Source organism: Caretta caretta, chromosome 15, assembly GCF_965140235.1.
Source record: "Caretta caretta isolate rCarCar2 chromosome 15, rCarCar1.hap1, whole genome shotgun sequence".
In the NCBI taxonomy this organism is placed as follows: domain Eukaryota; kingdom Metazoa; phylum Chordata; order Testudines; family Cheloniidae; genus Caretta; species Caretta caretta.
The window spans coordinates 31408134-31429089 of NC_134220.1; the positions used below are offsets into that span (position 1 = coordinate 31408134).

General features: G+C 50.1%; 1 protein-coding gene across 2 annotated transcripts in view; it reads left to right on the forward strand.

Annotated features, from left to right (window-relative positions):
- The window catches only part of SEZ6L (seizure related 6 homolog like), a 157584-nt gene extending 137218 nt beyond the window's left edge, over positions 1 to 20366 (forward strand). Inside the window, exons 10-17 of one of the 2 annotated variants that reach the window (XM_048821488.2) lie at positions 3429 to 3625; positions 5471 to 5665; positions 6021 to 6212; positions 8294 to 8488; positions 10274 to 10306; positions 10943 to 11057; positions 11494 to 11596; positions 15084 to 20366. In XM_048821488.2, coding sequence (XP_048677445.2) covers positions 3429 to 3625; positions 5471 to 5665; positions 6021 to 6212; positions 8294 to 8488; positions 10274 to 10306; positions 10943 to 11057; positions 11494 to 11596; positions 15084 to 15113 — 1060 coding nt within the window. In that variant the 3' untranslated portion in view covers positions 15114 to 20366. The remainder of the gene's footprint in view (positions 1 to 3428; positions 3626 to 5470; positions 5666 to 6020; positions 6213 to 8293; positions 8489 to 10273; positions 10307 to 10942; positions 11058 to 11493; positions 11597 to 15083) is intronic. The other variant, XM_048821489.2, reaches the window with a different exon arrangement.
- Positions 20367 to 20956: the final 590 nt, after the last annotated feature.

A 20956-nucleotide genomic window follows, 5' to 3' on the forward strand; every position in this document is an offset into this window, starting at 1 on the left:
CATGAGCCTCTGCCACCAAATGAGGAGGTGGCCGGAGATCCTCCATCAGTGAGGTGTGTTCCTCTGATTTCCCCTGCAATCCCAGCCCCTGCATCCCACAGACAGCAGCTCTGCTTTGCCCCATCCAGAGCAGCACTCGATTAGCAGAGATTGAGAGGCCAAGGAACCCTGCTATCTGCTGATTTCCCTGGTCCTCCTGCACTCAGGTCCCTGAGGTACTGGGCTGTCTTTGGGAGGAGGGCTTGGCAGGCCTCGTGTTGGTCTCCCTTGCAGGTAGTGTGATTGGCAGGAATACAGACGCACACACCCCTTGTTAACCTGAAGACAGGATTGGGCAGTTATACTAGGTTGACTGCTGAGTGATAAGCCAAGAAGAGAGCCAGACCAGCAAAGGACCTTCGGAGACACAGGAGCTTGCAAGGATTTAGGTGCGACCCTGAGTGTAGCCAGGTGACCTGTTGTTCTCTGCAGAGGAGTCTGCGGAATTTTAATTTCTCCTAGCTGGTGACGTTCATCACAGATTTCTCGTCCTCCAAGAGCCTGTTTCCCCCCAGTAGATTTCAGTCTCTGGAAGAGCAGTGCACTCTGCTGGCAAGGAAAAACTAGATGCTGCAATGAACTGACCAAAAAGTTGTTTGGATGCAGCAATGTGCACGGTCTGTTCAAAGCCAAGTGGGAGCCTTTACCTGGGAAGAGCCAGGCCTGCTGATCCTGGGGCGTGCTCCTGTACCCTCTGCAGAATGTGGTCATTTGGGGAGAGTTTTCTCACTTTGGTACCTCAGCCATTTTATATGTAAAACACGAGGGAGAAATGATCAAATGTATCTTTTCCAGTGGAACCCTGTGTCGGATGGACTTTACTCAGAAATCCATCCCCATCCTCACCAAAGGGCTGCATGAAATTGCTTGAACTGGGTCTCCCTCCATTCATAATCCCAAGCTGGCGAAGCGTCACACCAGTTGTGAAGTGCTGGAATGCATCAGACACAGAATGAACATGCCCCCCACACAGCTGTGATCTCTTTAGTGAAAAAGGATCGAGCTATGCTGCATTTCTTGTGTTTTTGACGGGCTGTGAGTTTACCAATGGCCAGTCACTCCAAGCCATTTCAGGCAGTGAGGCGATTATCGCTGGTAGGAGACAAATAACAGTTTGTCTTTTGACTTTTGACTTTTGTTATTAGTTTTGCATCATTTCATGTCCACTACATGCCACATGTATCATAGGCCAGCTACCCCATTAGCCAGCCAGATTGTGTGCCTGTTCCATCTCTGGGTGCAGTGTAGTTGTGGCTGGGTCTGTCCCAGGATATTAGCAGGACGAGGTGGGTGAGGTGATATCTTTCACTGGACCAGCTTCCCTTGGTGAGAGAGACATGCTTCTGAGCTACGCAGCGATGTGCTGCTGATATCCTAACATGGGGCTACTACAAATATTTCTCCCACCAGCCCTGACAGCCCCCTCTTTTGTCCTGGGGGGGGCATGTGCTCTCCAAGGGGGACAGGGAGGAAAGTCTGGCCAAGCTATGGTTTTCTCACAGCCCTGAGAGGGAGGCACCCTGTTTGGCAAATGACTGTCTGTCAATGGACTTCTCTAGAGACACGGAGACTTTGCCACTGAAAGCCCCCCAGAGCACCCTGCTCCGCTTGTGTGATTTGGGGCGGGGATGGAAAAGCTGGGGGTCTCCTGCCCTGGGGAGAGGTTTGGAAAATACCTGCTATGTGGTGCGTTCCGACCCATTTTACCGGCTTGTCCTTCAGAAACAAGGGAATAAAGCCTTGTCTACACTGGCCCGTTTCTGCGCAGTAAAGCAGCGTTCTGTGCTGTAACTCCCGAGGCGCGCGCACTGCCAAGCCACTGCGCACGCAGACACTGTAAAAAAACCTCCCCAGTGAGAGGTGTGCAGCTTTCTGCGCCAGGGCTACGGTGCCACGGTGCCAGTGTAGACACCCTGGTCGATGACAGCCTCCGGGAGGCGTCCCACAATGCCCGTTCTCGCCTCTGGTCATCGGTTTGACCTCTACTGCCCTGCCCTCGGGTGACCAACCATCAGCCCCACCCCTTAAATTCCTTGGGAATTTTGAAAGTCCCCTTCCTGTTTGCTCGGTGATGCGTGCAGTGGTCTCGGCGCATCTTTCCAGGTGGCCATGCCTGCTCTCACGCTTTCCGGACCAGATTTAAATTGCCCCTGAATTCAGTGGAGCTGCATTGATTTACACCAGCTCAGGCTGTGACCCCTGGCCATCACTGCCACTTGGTTCCAGGGCCAGACCAGCACCAGCCTGTCAGAACCACCATGCCACCATGCCCCGAGCTCCTCCTAGTGATTCTCCTTCTCCTCACCGGAAAACTGGACATTCAGAGTGGTCAGAGGGCGGGCGGTGGAGCAGATGCTGGCTGTGCGAAGGGAGGGAGGCAGCAGTGAGAGCGGGAGACAATGCCCCAGGAGCAGGGTGAGAGCTAGGCACACACTGACCCAGAAGAAGGCTGAGAGGAGGCCCCGATGCAGGCCTGCAGCAAGCCACCGCTAGCTAGCAAGCAAGCAGACCCATTAAACGTCAGGGTGCATGTGAAATGGGACCCGGTGGTGATGAACACTGCCTATTGCACACCTCGTTTCAGCCCCGGCTCCCTACTGGTCCCAGAGCCGCCTGTGAGGCTTCAGTTCCAGCGGGAACGTCAGAGGTATGGGATGTTGTGACATGATAACGGGAATGCCGAGCACAGACACCTCATTCGGCTTCAGAGAAGGAGCCAGTTATCTCATTTCCATGTTCCATAGCACTGAGCTTTCTGCCGTACAAAAGGAACAAAGAATTCAGTTCAATTAAGTTGTGGGAAATCCAGCCGTGCTGTCAGAAGGCAGCCAACGCCGGCAATGGGTGAAGAGGGGTGACGGTTGCTCATGGCACCACTATGGAAGAGCCCGAAGACACAGACGTGTTCTATGCTTCGTCCAGTCAGAAATCAGCCCCCTCTTGCTGTCCGTGCACCATACAGCCACGGGCACAGGCTGCAGGCTTTCAGGTCCACCGCAGCTCTGCAATACAAAGAGCATCGCTCCCTGTCCCACGCCCTGCTCACTAGCCCCGGATCGGCCCCTATGTTGATTCAGATGATAGCAGGCCCCTGTACAAGCCATTCCCCTCTGTCTGCGGAGTCTTCCAGAAGCAGAGATGTCTCCGGGCACTCATCAGAACATTGGGTCCGCACACTTCACTTCCATACCCAAGTCCTGGGCGTGGAACACGTGAGGTGAGTCTGCTGGGGGGTGGCTACAGGCCTCGTGGACATGTTTGGTGGGGTCATGGCCTGGAACTGGCGGGGTCCATTACCAACGTCCCTTGAGTCTGACTCAGTAACATGCTGGCTGGATTCCCCTGTGCGCCCGGTCTGACCAGGCTCCTCTCTGTGCTTCCCTTGCCAGCCTGAACCTGAGCAACAGTGACATCCTGACCATTTATGACGGGGACGAGCTCACGGCCCGTATCCTGGGGCAGTACGTCGGCAGCAGTGGCCCCCAGAAGCTCTACTCCTCCACCCCCGACCTCACCATCCAGTTCCACTCTGACCCCGCGGGCCTCATCTTTGGGAAGGGGCAGGGATTCATCATGAGCTACATAGGTAGGTGCACCGCGGGGCCTGCACTGCGATCTGTTCTTGGGGCAGTGAGGCTGGACACGTTGCATCTGGGTGTGGCGTCTGCCGGGGCCGCAACTTGGTGAATTCTAACCCAGAATCTGGGGCTGTGAGTGAGGGGATGCAGGTTTTCCGATGCTGAGCTACCTCACCCAGCGCAGCCAATGGGCCCCAAGGCTCCGGTTCAGCTCAGCCGATGCCATGCACTAGCCCTGGGCAGGCTGTTAGAGCAGCAGAGGTTCCCTGTGCTCCTCTGAAACCAGTAGCCACTATTACCTACATCCCTCAGGCAATGGCCACCTGCTACAGCCCTCTGTGGCTACTGTCCCTGGACTTCTGCCAGCCCTTGCAGCATCCTCCAGGCCTGCAGGCCCCCCTGGGCTGGACCAGACAGTGCTACCAAGGGCCATGGGGAAAGGCCAGAGTGATGCTCGCTGCCTCGGGATTGGGGGTGGGAGGTGCTTGATGCTGACTGACAGCTCCGTGGGGATAGCCTGGCCTCTTAGCCTTAGCTGGGGCAGGTCACGCATCCCACCTTCTGTTTAAAAGGCACCGTGGGACAGGATCCCTCTAACTCACTCATTCTGCACATGCCACCTAGTGTCCTCCTGGCTTCCCCGATGCATGGCCTGGGGCTGACCCACTGCACAGGGGTGGGTTGCATTAGCATGGCTGTAGGAGAGCTTTGGTCAGACTCATCCGTTGGTCCCTCAACACTGACCCAGACTGGTGCTGGGCTACCCCGTACAACATGTGCATTGCAATGCTCCAGCTGCATCCGGAGCCCAGTCTGTGCACACACAGAGCACCCGGCTTGCACACACGCAGAGCACCTGGCTTGCATGCAGGCAGAGAGCCTGGCACCGCCCCAGGAGTTGGCAGTGGTGCCCAGGGAGCATTTCTCCTTCCCACCCGCATGTACTGCATGCACTATTAGAGCAGTCAGAGAATAAGATGCAGTGCAGGTCATCTGTGATCTGCAGGGCCACTTCTGTAAAGCGCCACCCTGCATCTGTGGACAGAGCTATCAGTTTATGAGTGTTTTAAAGTCACAGACTTTAGAAATGTAGAGGGCATCAAAAAATATGCTGGAGCAAATTAGCCCTGAACTGTAAGTACTGTGCTCAGACATCGCTGCTTTAATAGGATGTGTAAAAAATCAAACCTGCAAATGGCTTCTGCTAAAATGATTCTAATGCTGACAAACTGTGTTTAGCATCCAAATCAAGGCAAATGTCCCAGGAGGCTTTGGTTAGTCAGGAACTCCCCATGGCCAGCCCAGGGCATTATACTTCCCGTCCTTTGGGATCTGGGCCCAGGAGGGTATTTAAACTCCTCGTTAATGATAGGACAAATTTAGTTTCTAACTAAATTTCTAACTAGTTTCGAAGGATGCTTTCGGGCAGCAACAGTCAGGTGTAATGGCCCAGGCACACCGCTTGCCTGGGCAGCGAAGGGATGCTTAGGAAGCACCACCCATTTCTGAAAATGGTGAGGGTCTAGCAGGATTTCTGAAGCCTCTAAACCCAGCCCTAAGCCGGTGCTGTGCAGATCACACTGTGCTGTGACGCTCCTGCTGCAGACTGGGATGTGGACTGCGTGGCACCAGCCCAGCCAGGGCTAGGAAGTGGCCGGCTGTGTGCTTTTCACATTCAGAGCTGGAAGGCTTCTGAGTCACCAGCTTCACTTGGTAAATCAAATAACCCCGCTCCAGGCACCCTGTGCAGCACCTAGAAAGGTCGCCCACGGTTGGCGAGGAAGCAAGCAGGCAGGCCAGGGGCGATCTGCACCGATTGTTCAGTACTAGCCAACATCTTTCTGTGGTTCCAGAGGTCTCAAGGAACGACTCATGTTCAGACCTGCCTGAAATTCAGAATGGGTGGAAGACCACATCACACGCAGCGCTAGTGAGGGGGGCCAAGATCACCTACCAGTGTGATCCAGGATATGACATCGTCGGAAGTGACACGCTCACCTGCCAGTGGGACCTCACCTGGAGCAGCGACCCTCCGTTTTGTGAAAAAAGTAAGACAACATCCCCCCACACACACACACATTGCTAAGTATTGCTGGGTTCATGCACACAGTCAGCCAGGTCCAAAGCCCATTCAGATCAATGGGGAGCTTTCCTTTGACATCTCTGGACTCTGGACCAGACCCATTAAACGTCAGGGTGCATGTAAAATGGGACCCGGTGGTGCTGAACACATGCCGAATAAAACATTTTCCAACATCCTTCACATGACTTTGCAGTGGACTCCACACCAGTGCATTTCAGGGCTACTGATCTGTTTATCTGCCCCCCCTGCCTGCCTTCCTATTTTGCTGCTTGTCCTATGTCATGTTCCTGTGAGGAGTTACAGAACTTGTTTGTCTCTAGTTATGTACTGCACAGACCCTGGGGAAGTGGACCACTCGATCCGTTTAATTTCTGATCCAGTGCTGCTGGTTGGAACCACCATTCAATACACGTGTAACCCAGGCTTTGTACTGGAAGGAAGTTCCCTTCTGACATGTTACAGCCGTGAAACAGGAACTCCAATCTGGACATCCAGGCTACCGCACTGTGTCTGTAAGTTGGGCTCAGTTCTCTGTGGTTTTGCAATTATTTCTCTTCTCGCGACTGCAGTTTTACTTTACTCCTTGTTATCTGAATTGATTTGCAAGTTTCCCATTGGAAATTCAGAACCCCCTGGAGCAAGCAGCGAATGTGCCCAGCATCCCAGCAGACAGTCAGTACCAAACATACTGAGCCAGTCATCAGAAACAATCGTTCCTATTCTTTCACTTCGTTTCCTCCAGGCTTTTTCCTCCTTTCAACAGCTAGATCTTTAGGGACGTTCTCCCCACAATAGCCACAGATGCTGTACAGCAGATACCATGTGGGCTGCACTGGTCCCATCCATCCAGGAGGCCTTTTCTTTGTTGCCGGAACTTTGAAGCATCCCTTCCTCCACACCAGCAATTCAAAGCAGTTAATAACAATTCAAATAACCAGGGTCTAGAATAAGAGGATAAGTAAAAGCTCATTAAAGAGGCTGATGAGCAGCAGTGTAATAGAAACACCCCTGATGGCAGGTCTCTCTGCAGCAGCCCCTGCTGCTGAAATCGCTCTGTGGGTTTTGTTCTGTGGCCTCCCATCTCATTTGCAGGAGCTCACCTGGAGACCTGTGTCACCCCATCTCCCTGGAGGGGTGCTACCAGCTCCTGACCCTGCCTGCTGATGAGTTCAGATACTGCCAGAGCGGAAGGCAACACTGACTGGCACAGGAAAGGTGAAGAAACACAGTATCTTCCCTGCTCAGCAGCTGCTGCCACTTTGCCCCCCAGCTCCTGATCCAGAGCAAAGGCCACCCCAGCTGTACGCTGGCTGTTAACATCAGCAAAGCTGGTCAAATCCCTATTATTGCGAGAAAGAGCTGCCTTGATTTCATTTTTCACATCCTGATTATCACTACAAAAGGTTTTTTTTCTCCTGCTGATAATAGCTCACCTTAACTGATCACTCTCCTTATAGTGGGTATGGCAACACCCATTGTTTCATGTTCTGATCTTGTCCCTGTGGGTCCCACACTTGCAGGCGGTTTATGCTAGCTTCAGAGGCTCACTGCAACCCTCCACCTAGCCCTTCTCTCTCGAGGGCCAGGGATACAGTCTGCTGAGCCCTTTTCATCATAAGCCAGCAATGGAGGTTGGTGAGAGAACTCCCACAGTCTCTGTTGCTCCTACGGCCTCATGCCAAAACAGTTTAGCCTCCTGTCCTGACAGGGACCTGTCTTCCCCTCCCAGGAGGTGTTTCTGTAGTGGCAGGTTGGGGGGAACCCGGGCCCGCCCTCCACCCTGGGTTCCGGCTCAGGGACCCTAATGGTAGCAGCTGTTGGCAGCCAACCTTTCATTGCCAGAGTTGCTACATTTCCCTGGGCCACTTCCCCACAGCTCTCCTGCTTCTCCCTGCTTCACCCTTACCTTAGGGCTCCCTTACCAATGACTTGAGGGTGTCTTCATTAACTAGCCCTTCATCCACACTTCCTCTCTTCTGGCTCCCTGGCTCTCCTCTGCTTGACTGGAGTGAGCCCTTTTATAGTATCAGAGGGGCCTTAATTAGAGTCAGGTGGTCACATTATCTTAATGGCCTCACCTGACTCTTTGCAGGTTAATTGGAGTCAGGTGTTCTCATTAGCCTGGAGCAGCCCCTGCTCTGGTCGGTCAGGAACAGAAAACTGTTAATCCAGTGGTCAGTAGATCTGCCTTCTGCTACTCTGCTGAACCCAACTGGCCTGGGTCTAGCACAATATATATGTCTTCCTACTGTATTTTCCACTGCATGCATCCAATGAAGTGGGTTTTAGCCCACGAAAGCTTACGCCCAAATAAATTTGTTAGTCTCTAAGGTGCCACAAGTCCTCCTAGAGCATTCAAGGGAGCACAGCGCAAAAGTTCACCTTCTGGGACACTTAACTGCTGTTGAAGAGACTAATATACCAGGCTACTGCCTGACATCCTGTGACTCTTTAACCAAATCTAGTTGATGAAGGTGAGGAAAAAATAAATCCAGTCATTACTGTGGCTGTGGCTTAGATCTGCACAGTCCTGGGCTGACGGCGCGGGACAGGCAGGGAAAGCATGACTCACACTGGGAATGTTTCTTTTCAGCTGAAGAGTCCCTTGCCTGTGATAATCCAGGATTACCTGAAAATGGCTACCAAATACTCTACAAACGACTTTACTTGCCAGGCGAATCCTTGACGTTCATGTGTTATGAAGGCTTTGAGCTAATGGGCGAGGTTACTATCAAATGCATTCTGGGCCAGCCGTCCCATTGGAGCGGACCCCTGCCCATCTGCAAAGGTAACGAGCTTTCCGAGACAGCTGGAAAACAAGACCACACTTTGGGAAGGGGCTGGAATCGACAGGGATTTGCAGGTGTCCTCAGCTAGTTCCCACCACACCAGAGAATTAGCTTTGAGCAGCAACCTCCTCCAGCATGGAGATTTGTCCCCATTCTCACCGCCATTAAAAGGCAGCAGAGCATGTCACTGCAGCTGCAGCCCCTCCTTAAGAGCTCCTTCTTTTGTTTTACCAGAAGCCCTGAAAACAAAAGGCTCTCCGGCTGTCACCCAGGCTCTTGACACATTGGTGTCGCCAGGGTTCCAGCCACGGATAGCCGAGCTTTTGGTGGTTGTTACAGATTTATCTTTAAGAGGTTCTGCCTGCCCGGGGGAGGGAATCCATCTCAACACCTTTCTCGTGAACTGTGTTGGAAGCTGTTAACTAGCAGCCATTGCCTAGCACATGTGCAGACAGGGCTGGGGAAAGCAGGAATGGTCCTCAGAGTTTCCAGAGGGGTCTGGATTCTGTCCCAAGTCCTGTGAACGCTTTGTTCTACATTTCTCTATGTGTACCTTAGTGATTCTGCCTTGGGTTACTAGTTGATGACAATGGCCATGACCCTTGGCCCAAAGAAAGCCCTGCTTGATAAACTGGCCAGTTTTCAGTTGGAGTCTATTTCATAGACACAAGGAGGGACCTCCTGGTAACACTTTAAACGGCAGGGAATAAATACCACTTGTGAATTGCACAGTAACAATGTCCCTGGAACAGCAGCGTATTCCCGGGCTTTTGCAGATTGCTCAGGAGAGGGTAATGTAATTCCTCTGGGCCCCAGGCTTCAGTGTGCAGCTGATTTGCCCTGAAGTGATATGGTGCTTGCTGTGAGGCCAGTCCGAGAATGCCTTAAATGGGTGTAGAAAGGCCAAAAGCATCCAAAGGGCTCAGGGTTGGTGACACGGTTTGGGGTCTGTGGAGAGAAGCAGAGACCCCAGATTGGGGGACTCCCCATGCCCACATGCTGATTGAAGAGACCTCTGGGATGTGTCACTGCACAGGGCAGGGGCATGGGTGTGAATGGGAGGGAAAGTTGAGAAGGATGCACAGACACAAGGACACTCACATGGGATGCCCACCAGAACTTTATTTCCTCTCTCTCCTAAAACAAGGACAAGAGGATATTCAATGCAATTGAAAGGCAGCACATTTAAAACTGATGCAAGGAAATCTCCTTTTACTCAGCATGGGATTAGCCTTTGGAACTCACTGTCACAAGATGCCATTGAGACCAAGAGCAGAGCAGGATTCAAGAAAGAAACAGACACTGATATGAATAATGAGAGCAGCCACAGTTAAATTAGATAGGGCTGAAAATATTAACGAAGGTTATAAACTCTCACGCTCAGGGCATAAGGCAACTGCTTTTGACGGGGTTTCAGGAAATGTCCCCAAAGGGCAAGTTATTCCATAATCACCCACTGTGGGCTTTCCGGCACCTTTCTTGGAAGCATTTGAAACAACCCACTCTTGGAGAAAAGAGAGCAGACGAGATGGCCCATCAGATGTTCCTATGAAAGTGCTCAGCAAGTGTCCCCTGAAGGAGGAGATCCAGGGGGTTTTCTTATGCTGCTGGGAATGACCTTCTGGCTAGTTCTAATTTCTGGCCTAGGGCACTAGAGTTTTCACAAAGAGGAAAAACAGTAAATCCAGCTGAGGGAAATGTGGGTATTTTTCATGTTTCACACGAGGCTGCCAGCCCCCATGACCATCTCAAACCCTGCCAACAATTCCCAATTTCTCTTGCAGTGAATCAAGACAGTTTTGAACACGCTTTACAAGGTGAGTGAAATGCATTTGTTGGAAAATCCGAGTCAGGCAGATGTCTGGCACCTCTCTCTGGAGAGTGCAGCACCTGCATTTGATCACACAACGCAAACCAATTTGCAACAAGTATGCATTGTAGCATTGCCTTTGCTCTTCAGTTCAGAAATTAGAGACAATGGAATGTGGCTGGGCTGACCACTCTGCATGGGAGGGTGTCACGTGCCCTCAGTACAGGACTCTTCAGAGGGATGGAATATTTGGGGAGGTCCTCTAGGCAGAAGGGCTTGATCTGAGGTTTTGAGTACTTTAATTGTGGTACCCAATGGGACCTGCAGCTGGGACCACTGGATAGCAATTGCATTTCAGACAGTAAAATCTCTCTTTCACCTGCCCGTCTCCTACAGGGCATTTCGAGGCCCCTCTTTGTGCTCCCAGCTGACAGTGGGACATTAGACAACAGATGGGGTTGGTTTGGGCTTGTGAAGAAACCTGGCTTTTGCGGTTACATTTCAAACAAGCAGCATTCTGAAGCTGGCCGCAGAGACAAGGGAGCACCGTGCGGGGAGGGAAAGGTTAGGAGGGAAGAAAGTCCGAGGCGGGGGAATCTCAAACGTTTGGCCTATGGGAACATAATGAATACTGTGTTTTCAGTAGCGGAAGCTGCCGCAGAGACGTCGCTCGAAGGGGGAAACATGGCGCTAGCCATATTCATCCCGGTGCTGCTCATCTCACTACTGCTGGGCGGTGCATATATCTATATCACAAGGTGGGGACCACTGTCACAGCAACACGGGGCACTTCTCCAGGGCCTTGACGCCAGGGATCTCAGAGCGCTGGGCAAACAGCAGCTCATAAGCCTCCCCGTGCCCGCTGAGGCAGTGCTGTGTCCCTCATGAGAGGGAGCACCCAGCAGCCACCCCCGGAACCTGTGGGTGCTGAGGGAGCCAGGCAGCTCCGAGAATCAGGCCCTGACCTTGCATGGTTTGCTGCCAGGAGAGAGTGATCTCGGTGCTAAGCGGTGAATGCAGGAGGGAGAGCAAAGGGGAATGGGCGATTTGGGAGCGTGAGCGTGGGCTGCCTTGCTCGGTGCATGTCACCAAGTGACTCCATTGGCTTCACCAGCCCACGTGCGCAAGCCGCTGGGGCCTGCGTGGTTCTGACCCAGTGAGGTGACGTCTCTCACTTGCTTCTCTTTTTCTCAGATGTCGGTACTACTCCAACTTGCGCTTGCCCCTCATGTACTCCCACCCGTACAGCCAGATCACAGTGGAGACGGAGTTTGACAACCCAATTTATGAGACAGGGGTGAGTTGGCCTTTCAGTGCCTCAGTTCTCTCCATCTGTACATTACATTACATTGAAGGTGAAGGCCTGGCACAGACTCACAGCAAGAGGGATTTAGAGTAGCAGCCGTGTTAGTCTGTATCCGCAAAAAGAAAAGGAGGGTTTGTGGCACGTTAGAGACTAACCAATTTTATTTGAGCATAAGCTTTCGTGAGCTACAGCTCACTTCATCGGATGCATACCGTGGAAAATACAGTGGGGAGATTTATATACACAGAAAACATGAAACAATGGGTGTTACCATACAGATTGTAACACGAGTGATCAGGTAAGGTGAGCTATTACCAGCAGGAGAGAAAAGAAAACCTTTTGTAGTGATAATCAAGGTGGGCCATTTCTTGGTCTCAGTGTCACAAGTACTCCTTTTCTTTTAGCAAGAGTGAAGGTTATGAACCCCCCTCAAGACTCCCCATGAGAGACCATCTCTGCTTATCTCCCTCCCTGTCACGGTGGGCAGATGATGCAGTAGGTCAGCCAGAAAAATCAGCCTTTACGGGAGTTTCAATGGCACCAGCATTTCCACCCCACCCTGGGGACACGGTGAGCCAGACCATCAGAGCGTGGGGCATTAGAGTTTAGCCAAGGAGGGTCTGCCAGGGGTCGCCCTGCTCCGGTCTCTTTTCTCACCACAAACCCTCGGAGACCTTCTCCTGGTCACTCCCTCTGTGCAGTTTATTTACAGTGTTCCATCCAAATGTGCGCGACTCTGTATTTACAATAGCAGACACTTCTTAGCTCACTCAGCAAAGGAGGGGAGAGACAGACGGCACCTTCCCCCTGAAAGCTCTTTCCTGGCTCTGACTCCCCAAAGCCTGCCTGTCCATCTCTTCCCCCCAGGCATGTCCTTCCTGTACCTTTTCTACCTGCTGGGCTGATGGGTTAATTAGCCGTGTATCATAGAAGATTAGGGTTGGAAGAGACCTCAGGAGGTCATCTAGTCCAACCCCCTGCTCAAAGCAGGACCAACCCCAACTAAATTATCCCAGCCAGGGCTTTGTCAAGCTGGGCCTTAAAACCTCTAAGGATGGAGATTCCACCACCTCCCTAGGTAACCCATTCCAGTGCTTCACCACCCTCCAAGTGAAATAGTTTTCCTAGACCTCCCCCACTGCAACTTGAGACCATTGCTCCTTGTTCTGTCATCTGCCACCATGAAAACAGCCGAGCTCCATCCTCTTTGGAACCCCCTTCAGGTAGTTGAAGGCTGCTATCAAATCCCCCCCCAATTCTTCTCTTCTGCAGACTAAATAACCCCAGTTCCCTCAGCCTCTCCTCGTAAGTCATGTGCCCCAGCCCCCTAATAATTTTCGTTGCCCTCCGCTGGCCTCTCTCCAATTTGTCTTCATCCTTGTTGTAGTGGGGGGACCAAAACTGGACGCAATACTCCAGATGTGGCCTCACCAGTGCCGAATAGAGGGGAATAATCACTTCCCTCGATTTGCTGGCAATGCTCCTACTAATGCAGCCCAATATGCTGTTAGCCTTCTTGGCAACAAGGGCACACTGCTGACTCATATCCAGTTTCTCATCCACTGTAATCCCAAGGTCCTTTTCTGCAGAACTGCTGCTTAGCCAGTTGGTCCCCAGCCTATAGCGGTGCATGGGATTCTTCCGTCCTAAGTGCAGGACTCTGCACTTGTCCTTGTTGAACCTCATCAGATTTCTTTTAGCTCAGTCCTCCAATTTGTCTAGGTCACTCTGGACCCTACCCTCTCCCCCCAGCTTAGTGTCATCTGCAAACTTGCTGAGGGTGGAAGTGCAGTCCATCCCATCATCCAGATTATTAATGAAGATGTTGAACAAAACCAGCCACAGGACCGACCTCTCTCCAGTCCAATCCCAATCCATCAGGCCCAGCTCTGCCTTGCAGGTTTGCTCTGGGGCAATGGAACTGGTGATGCAGTGATCAGAGTGCTGGTCCAGCTGCTGTCCAGCGGAGCCTGGCAAAGGAAGATGCAGAGGAAGCCATTTGGAAATGATGATGAACCCATTGCAGTGGGGCTGCTTGGCCTTGCAGAGCTGGGAAGGGGAAGCCACTCTGCCATGGAATGAAGTCTCAGGGAGTCCTGAAAGCCTCCCGCAGTGTGTCATCCAGAGACAGCATGGCTCTATGCGAGCCCCTGGGCCACCACATTGACTCACACCAGGAGAGAGGGGCTCACAGAAGTTCTGTTCAGTGCAGCATCCCCTGCTCCTCTCCCTGCCCTCTGGGCAGCTTGAGGAACACATCAGGACCCTGCTGTCTAGTGTGAGGGAGCTAGAGGCTACAAGTTATCCACCCAGGGGCCAGAAGAGGTGCTGGCTTAACGCAGGGGGTTTGCCTTAATGTAACTAATACCCTCCTGCTGACCTCCCCTCTCCTGGCCCTTTGGTGTGTGAGACTCCCTCGGGCACAGCTAGGACCCCTGACCCCACTCAGAGCTGAGGTGTAAAGCGGGGGATGCGAATGGCTCTGTGGAGTCTGCAGTGACATGACATGCAGGCTGTGGGGCAGGTACAGCAGTTACACTGAACGAGTGTCCCCCAAGGTGTCTCTGAGCTAAGCCCAGTGCCGGGGGAAACTGCGGGGCCTGCTGGAAGTACCATCCTCACCTCCTGCAGCTGCTTTACACAATGGCTTCTGTCTAACTTCTAACTAGGAGAGGGCTGGATCCTACCAGGTGCTGAGCACCCCAGCTCCCGTTATGTGCAAGGGAAGTGGGGTGAGAGTTGAGGGTGCTCAGCATGTCTCATGCCTAAGCTCTGAGTTCCATGCTAGGACAATGGGCATGTTTGAGCAGCCAGGTGTGAGTGTCTGGGGGCATGAGAAATAAGGCAGTGCCTTGGCGTGAGTTAGGTCTTCAAATCCGTGTTGCCTGCTCTCAGTTTTATCACGAGCCTCACAATATTTGGTGTTTGACTCAGAGCCCCGGCTCCCACAGGCAGCAGATTGGGTAAGAATCTCAGCTTTTATTTTAAAAAGCCAGCTTCCAGCCCCTGTGGTTGTGAACAAAAGCTGGGAAATGTGGCCCACGTGTGACCCAAAGGCTCGGAAACCGGAAGGCAGAGTAAAAGACCCCCAATGTATTATTTGTTTAAACCTCACGATTTTTAAACCAATCTTGTGATTTTGGGAACCTGATTTATGATTTCTGAATGTCCGGGGTTGGCCACACTTTTGTCTCCATGAGAAAACTGTACCAAACAACAAATTGGTTTAGAAGTGGTTCTGGTTAAATTGACATAGCCCTCTCGCATGGGCACTCTTCAATAGAAATCAAAGGTAGACACCAGGGGCTTTGAACCCTTTAACTACATTAGCTTCTAAACCAATTTAATTAAATCAAGACAGTTTTCTTGCGTTGACAAGGCCTAGATGTCACCTGGATCTGATCTCACATAGACCAGGGCTGATTAATCTGGGTGGAAACCCAGCCATTCCCTTAAAAGTGTGTTTTCTTCTTTTTAGGAAACAAGAGAATATGAAGTTTCAATATAAAGACAGTGATACGAGAGTCTCCAGATGTGAACTTAATTCACTCCAATAGAACTTCCTCAGTAACTAATCCAGAGACCATGTGGAGTTTAATTGGAATCCTGGACCTACTGTTGTCTGTCCTTTTGCCTCTTTATTGATGATTTAACTGTTTTCTTCACTGTATTTATTCTATTTAACTTGAGATAGGTGTGTTCAAAGTGTTACCAGCAGGCTGTGCTCAGCTCCCTGGGTGTACCCAGAGCTGTAAGGACCAGTGCAGAGCTACCAGTCCACACATGAAGGTGGGGAGGGTGCCCCATCCCACAGCAGCGACAGCCTCCAACTCTGCACTGGCCACATGTAAAGGGATTTTACGGTTTTTGTGTTGTTAAAAATTAAAATGTCTTTATGCGAGATCCTGCAGCTAACTGCCAAGAGCTGGGATAGACACAGAGCTTGATTCCTTGGTATTATACATAGAGAGTCTTCCTGAGCACTGTACTAAGCTTAACTACTGCCCACACATTTCCGGTTCTCCTAGAGTTTGATCAGGCATCTGGTGCTATGCTCTCTCTGATTGAAAGAGCAGTGAGCAGAGGGAGCAGCCTCTGTCCTGGGGCCCATCTCAGGAAAGTTGCCAGGCAGGTACTGCATGATGCCCTCGGGTGTCTGGGGAGAAAGGGGAAGCAGAGACCAAACAAGCAAGTTACATGCTACTTGCTTGGCCCAGTTTGTTTTTAACCCTGGAGAGGCACATACAAGAACATGGGAGCTGCTGCAGAGAAGCCTTAACATGTGCAACCAACGATTGCTGAGCATATCAACCCCGGTCTGAGAGACCTTAGCAGCATTGCAAGGGGACATGGGTAAAATCTTCCAGGGCAGTGTTACCACTACACTGGGAACAAACAGGCTTGCATGTCTTCTGCTCACACCTGGTATTGCTCTTTAATAACATTTACTGTGGCCATTGCAAGGAATATCCAGTCTCTCTCAAAGTCTGAGTTCACCTTTTGCCCACTTTACAGTAAGTATCTCAGGGTAATAACGATGGAATACAGGATCCTATCACATGCTCTGGTTAATTTTGGAGCATTCGCCCTTCAAGATTACGGTGCCCTCATGCAACTGGAAGAGTCCACTGTTCTTCTGGAATAGCTGCTCTGGGAAGGGCAGGTGGGGTGATCAGTTAGCCACAACTCTGCATGGGAAGAGCCAGAGTCAGTCCTTCCTCCCATCTTCCCGGAGCATGCAGAACCGGCAGAGTGCATTAGATCGGATCTCAGCAGCATGGGAAGACTTTATGGCAGCAACCAAACCACCATGTTCCTGTCATTCCAAACCTAGTCCAGGGTTCGTGGCAGAAAACAGGGTCCAGTCAGCATTGTCCACTAAGAGCTGCACTGTCCAGCTTGGAGCTAAGGATGGGAAATCACCTAGATTTGCACTCCGCTTGCGAGTCAGGCATTGGGCAAACCCCACCTGGAGAAGAGAGAAGGGAGCAGTGGGGTCATTGTAGGGAAGAAAGTCAGGTAGCAAACCTTCCCTGACTGCAGCATAGGAGCCCAATCACTGGAGGAGCATAGCAGGCAAAATAGAGCCTTTAGTAGCCACTTCCATCTTGATCTAACCCTGTGACAACTGGACTTCAATCACCACATTCCTATTCTTTGGTTCTGGAGAATAACGTGTTCGCACTTAACAAAACGAATGCTCAAATGTTTTCTTGTCATGGAAACATAAAGATTCACACAAGGTGCCATTGACAAGTTACCAGTACTTCCCTTTCACAGAATTGGCGGTCACACCGGGCCATTCCTGCTACCATCGGAGGAACAGCGCCGTTGAGGTCTCTTTGGCTGCTGGTGTCTTTTTTCTGTCTTTGTGGAATGGCAGATATAACCAGGAGGGTGTTTGCAAGTCCGTTTTAGTTTAGAGACGGTTAGGGCATCTCTGCAGTTGTACGACTGAGACATTCGATTTTTTTTCCTTTGAAGAAAACAATCAGCGGAATGTGTTTTTGTAACTTGCAAAGGTTAAAAAAAAAAAGAAAAAAAAACAAAAAAAAGGTGCCAGAAAGGTACCAGGCGTTCATTTCTGTTCATACACGTCTGTTTTTATAAGAACAATGTGAAAATGGTTGGGATTAAATATTTTTGAACATGATACAGGACTTCCCTGGGAAGCTCTGGAATTTAGTGTAACCTTAATACAAATTGTACTATATTTTTTAAAGGTTGAAAATAAGTTTAACAGAAATTTGAGCCACAGAATATGCCTGTGGCTCAGCCTGTATTACTTGCTGCGTACACTTCAGTGCTATCTGCCATGTGGTCTGCAGGTCTCCATGGTTACACACACAGGCCCTTACATCGTCACCTTCTTGAATGAGTCGGATCGGAAATGCGTGAATGGTGCAGAAGATTCCCCCTGGCCCGAAGCTGTGAAGATTGATGTGTTGGGTCCATCTCACCGTATTTTCGCTGTGGAGTTTTTCTCCAGAAAATGGGCACAGGTTATCCCCTGCAGCATATGAGCCTGGTGGCTCTCTGGGGCGCCTAAGGGCTAGATTCGAGTCCCTCAGAAGTCGCTGGGATGAGAGTTGGCTCTCTGTGTTCTCCAAAGCCTGCCCAGCCCCAGTGGGTCTTTAGTTTCCTTTAGATTTGGTTTTACAAACTATTGAGACGCAAATCTCTTCATTTCCCCTTGAGAAGAAATACAGGAGCAACTGCTCCTTCGATTTTCACTCTCATGAGCTCCTGTGTATTACCACACGATCAGGGCAATGTGCTGTCCTCTTTAGAACAAGCCTGCTGTGCGACAGGGCAGGCGGATGGATGGCGGGTAACCAGGAATGGAAGTGATTCCTAATTTAGTTACTATTTCCTTTCTATACATACATAAATATGATAGGATGGAGAGGTGGAAGGCCTCATGGCTGCTCACTTTAAAATGCCTTCCCTTGCCTCCTGCTGTGTTACTTTAGTACATTATTTAGCATATTATTAAACCAAGCCTTCCGAGCAAGAGACCCTACCAGACACATCTGTTTTCTGGGGCACAGAGCCTCTGCATTGGTGGTCTGGGCTCATCTGGATGCAGTTTCCATGGGCTGAAGACTGGGGAGAAATTTCAACCCTGCAGTAAACAGGCCCTACTCGCAGGGAAGAGAAGGGGGGACACATCTGCTTCCTGGGCTGGTTTGGCCGTGGATCTTTTACTGCTGGTGCCATTACCTAAGAGGCGTTTGCACTTTGTCCCAGGGCAGAATGAAAGCAAGTGGGAAATGAGGCAAACGCCCTTGCCTTATTCATGGATGAAAACAACAGACTTTCCCCGGTCTCCTCACTAGCATTTCTGTTGAACATCACAACGTCCTGCCCTATGGGACAGGGTCAGGGAAACACCCCTCAACCGTGGAGATTGGCTCCGTCTGGGAGTCAGTATGACCAAAATCATCCAACCCCGTGGGATCAGAGATTTGCACTAGCCCTGGCAGAGTCCAGGACTTTCTTCTCAGTTGAGCTGAGACTCTGGTCTGGGTGCAGAGCTCAGAACATCTGCCGGTGGAGCACATACTCCATGAGGTCTGTGTTTCCGCTGTCAGCGGTCAGGTTCCAGACTCTGTCTGAACATACAGGATAGAGATCACTGACTGGGAACAATGCCAAGGAGCCAGTCTGGAGACGACTCCACAGGAAGACCAGAAGGGTCAGTGGAGATAAATTTCAGAGTAGCAGCCGTGTTAGTCTGTATTCGCAAAAAGAAAAGGAGTATTTGTGGCACCTTAGAGACTAACAAATTTATTTGAGCATAAGCTTTCATGAGCTACAGCTCACTTCATCGGATGCTCACGAAAGCTTATGCTCAAATAAATTTGTTAGTCTCTAAGGTGCCACAAGTACTCCTTTTCTTTTAGTGGAGATAAAGGAGATTGACTGTCCTGAGGAGTTTACTCATAAATTTTAAGGCCAGAAGGGACCATCATGATCATCTGGTCTGACCTGTTGCACATTGCAAGCCACAGAACCTCACCCACCCACTCCTGTAATAGACCCCTAACCTCTGGCTGAGTTACTGATAGAATCCCTTCTTATTGCCCTCAACTCTGCCATAGAGTTCTCCTTGTGTTCTTTTGCTTCCCGTATCAATTTCTACAATTTCTAGCTTTTAATTTTATATTCATCACAATCAGCTTCCTTTTTGCCATTTCTAATTTATGTGTTTTTAAAAAATTATAGCTGCTTTCACCGTCTCTCTAACCCAGGCTTGTTTGTTTTTTAAACAGTGCAGTCCTTTCTCTCAGGTGTGGCTTTGTGGGCATCCAGTAAAATGCTCCTACAAAGTTCCTAATTATCATTCACATTTTCCGGATTATCATCTTCTAGGTGATTTGGCTCAGAATTGTTTTCAGCTTTGTAAAATTGGCCCTGAAAGCTGGAAACATGAGGAGTAAGCATGTGGCAAGCAGTACGTTCAACACATCTGTTCTCCTAAGGACAGAATGACGTAGGACACTCTGCCACCTGAGCCAAAGTCCGTCCAAGTCAATGGAAAGACTCCCACCAACTTCACAGAGTTTTGGATCAGGCCCTTAAAGCATAATGTTGACTAGGGAGGGATAGCAAAGTGTCTAAGGCAAATTCCACCAGTCTAGATTTTTTTGCTGTATTCACGTTGGTCCCCATTTCGTATGTTCACAGTTTCAAAAACAAAACCCAATGTGGGACTGGATGGAAAAAGGAAAACATTTTCTTGTATAATTGTTTTTTGTTGCTCAGGGGGCTTTAAAGGGAGAAGAGGCGCATATGCAGAACAGGGGAGTTCTAATGCACAGCTCACAACATTCCCTGCACGCCAGCAGGGACAGGCCGAACCCGAACTGTGCCACAGGTTTACGTAGCGTTGTCGCTACTCGTGCACATCTTTACAAGTGGTTTGCATGCAGTACAGCTGTATCACAGCTGTTCACCTGGCTACGATGCCTCCTGGCTTTTTTCATCCCAGCCATCAGAATATCCTACTTGTGTTCACATGAACAATAATGGATTTGTAGGGCGACATACTGTATATTTTTCATGCTATTTTCTTGAAGGTAAACTACAATTTCTTAAATCTTAAATCTTATTCTTAAATCTGAATATGGATGAATTTACTGTGTTAAGAGAAGCATTCCCGCAGTCATAACTCTCCCTCCATATTAATGTACAAACGTCCTTCAGCTCTGTCTGTGGTACTGTACTCTGAGTGCAATAAATTCCTCATTTTGCGTCAGGTCTGACCTCTCCTCATTTGTACAACTGTTGAGAATAACCATTTGCCCTTCTCATGCCTCTTTCATCTGAGGATCTCAAAGTGCTGGATGAATATTAATGAATTAAGTCTTACAACCCCTGTTAGTAGCTACTTTGCTATCCCATGTTTCACAGATAGGGAAACTAAGGCACGGACACGTTAAGCATCTTACTCAAGATCACCCAGCTGGGAATAGAATTCACGTGTCCTGTCTCCTGGTTCCGGGCTCTGATAACTAGGCACTGGAATCCATCCTATAGCTTCTAATAAGTGTGGACAATGGGAGTGTTGTCGCTGCTTTTGTAAGTTTGTGCTTTGTGACTTCTTTATTGTCGGCTGGCTTCCAGGTTTGGTAAAAATACTCAGCCCTACACCCTGAAACATAATGAGCCTTGTGGGAGATGGCCCTGCAACTTGGCAGGCAGAATAATGGAATAGCTGATACGGGACTTGAGTAACAAAGAATTAAAGGAGGATAATATAGTTAATGGGCTTATGGAAAAGAGATCTTGTCAATCTAATCTGATATCTTTTTTAATGAGTTGACAAAGCTTAGTTGATAAAGATAA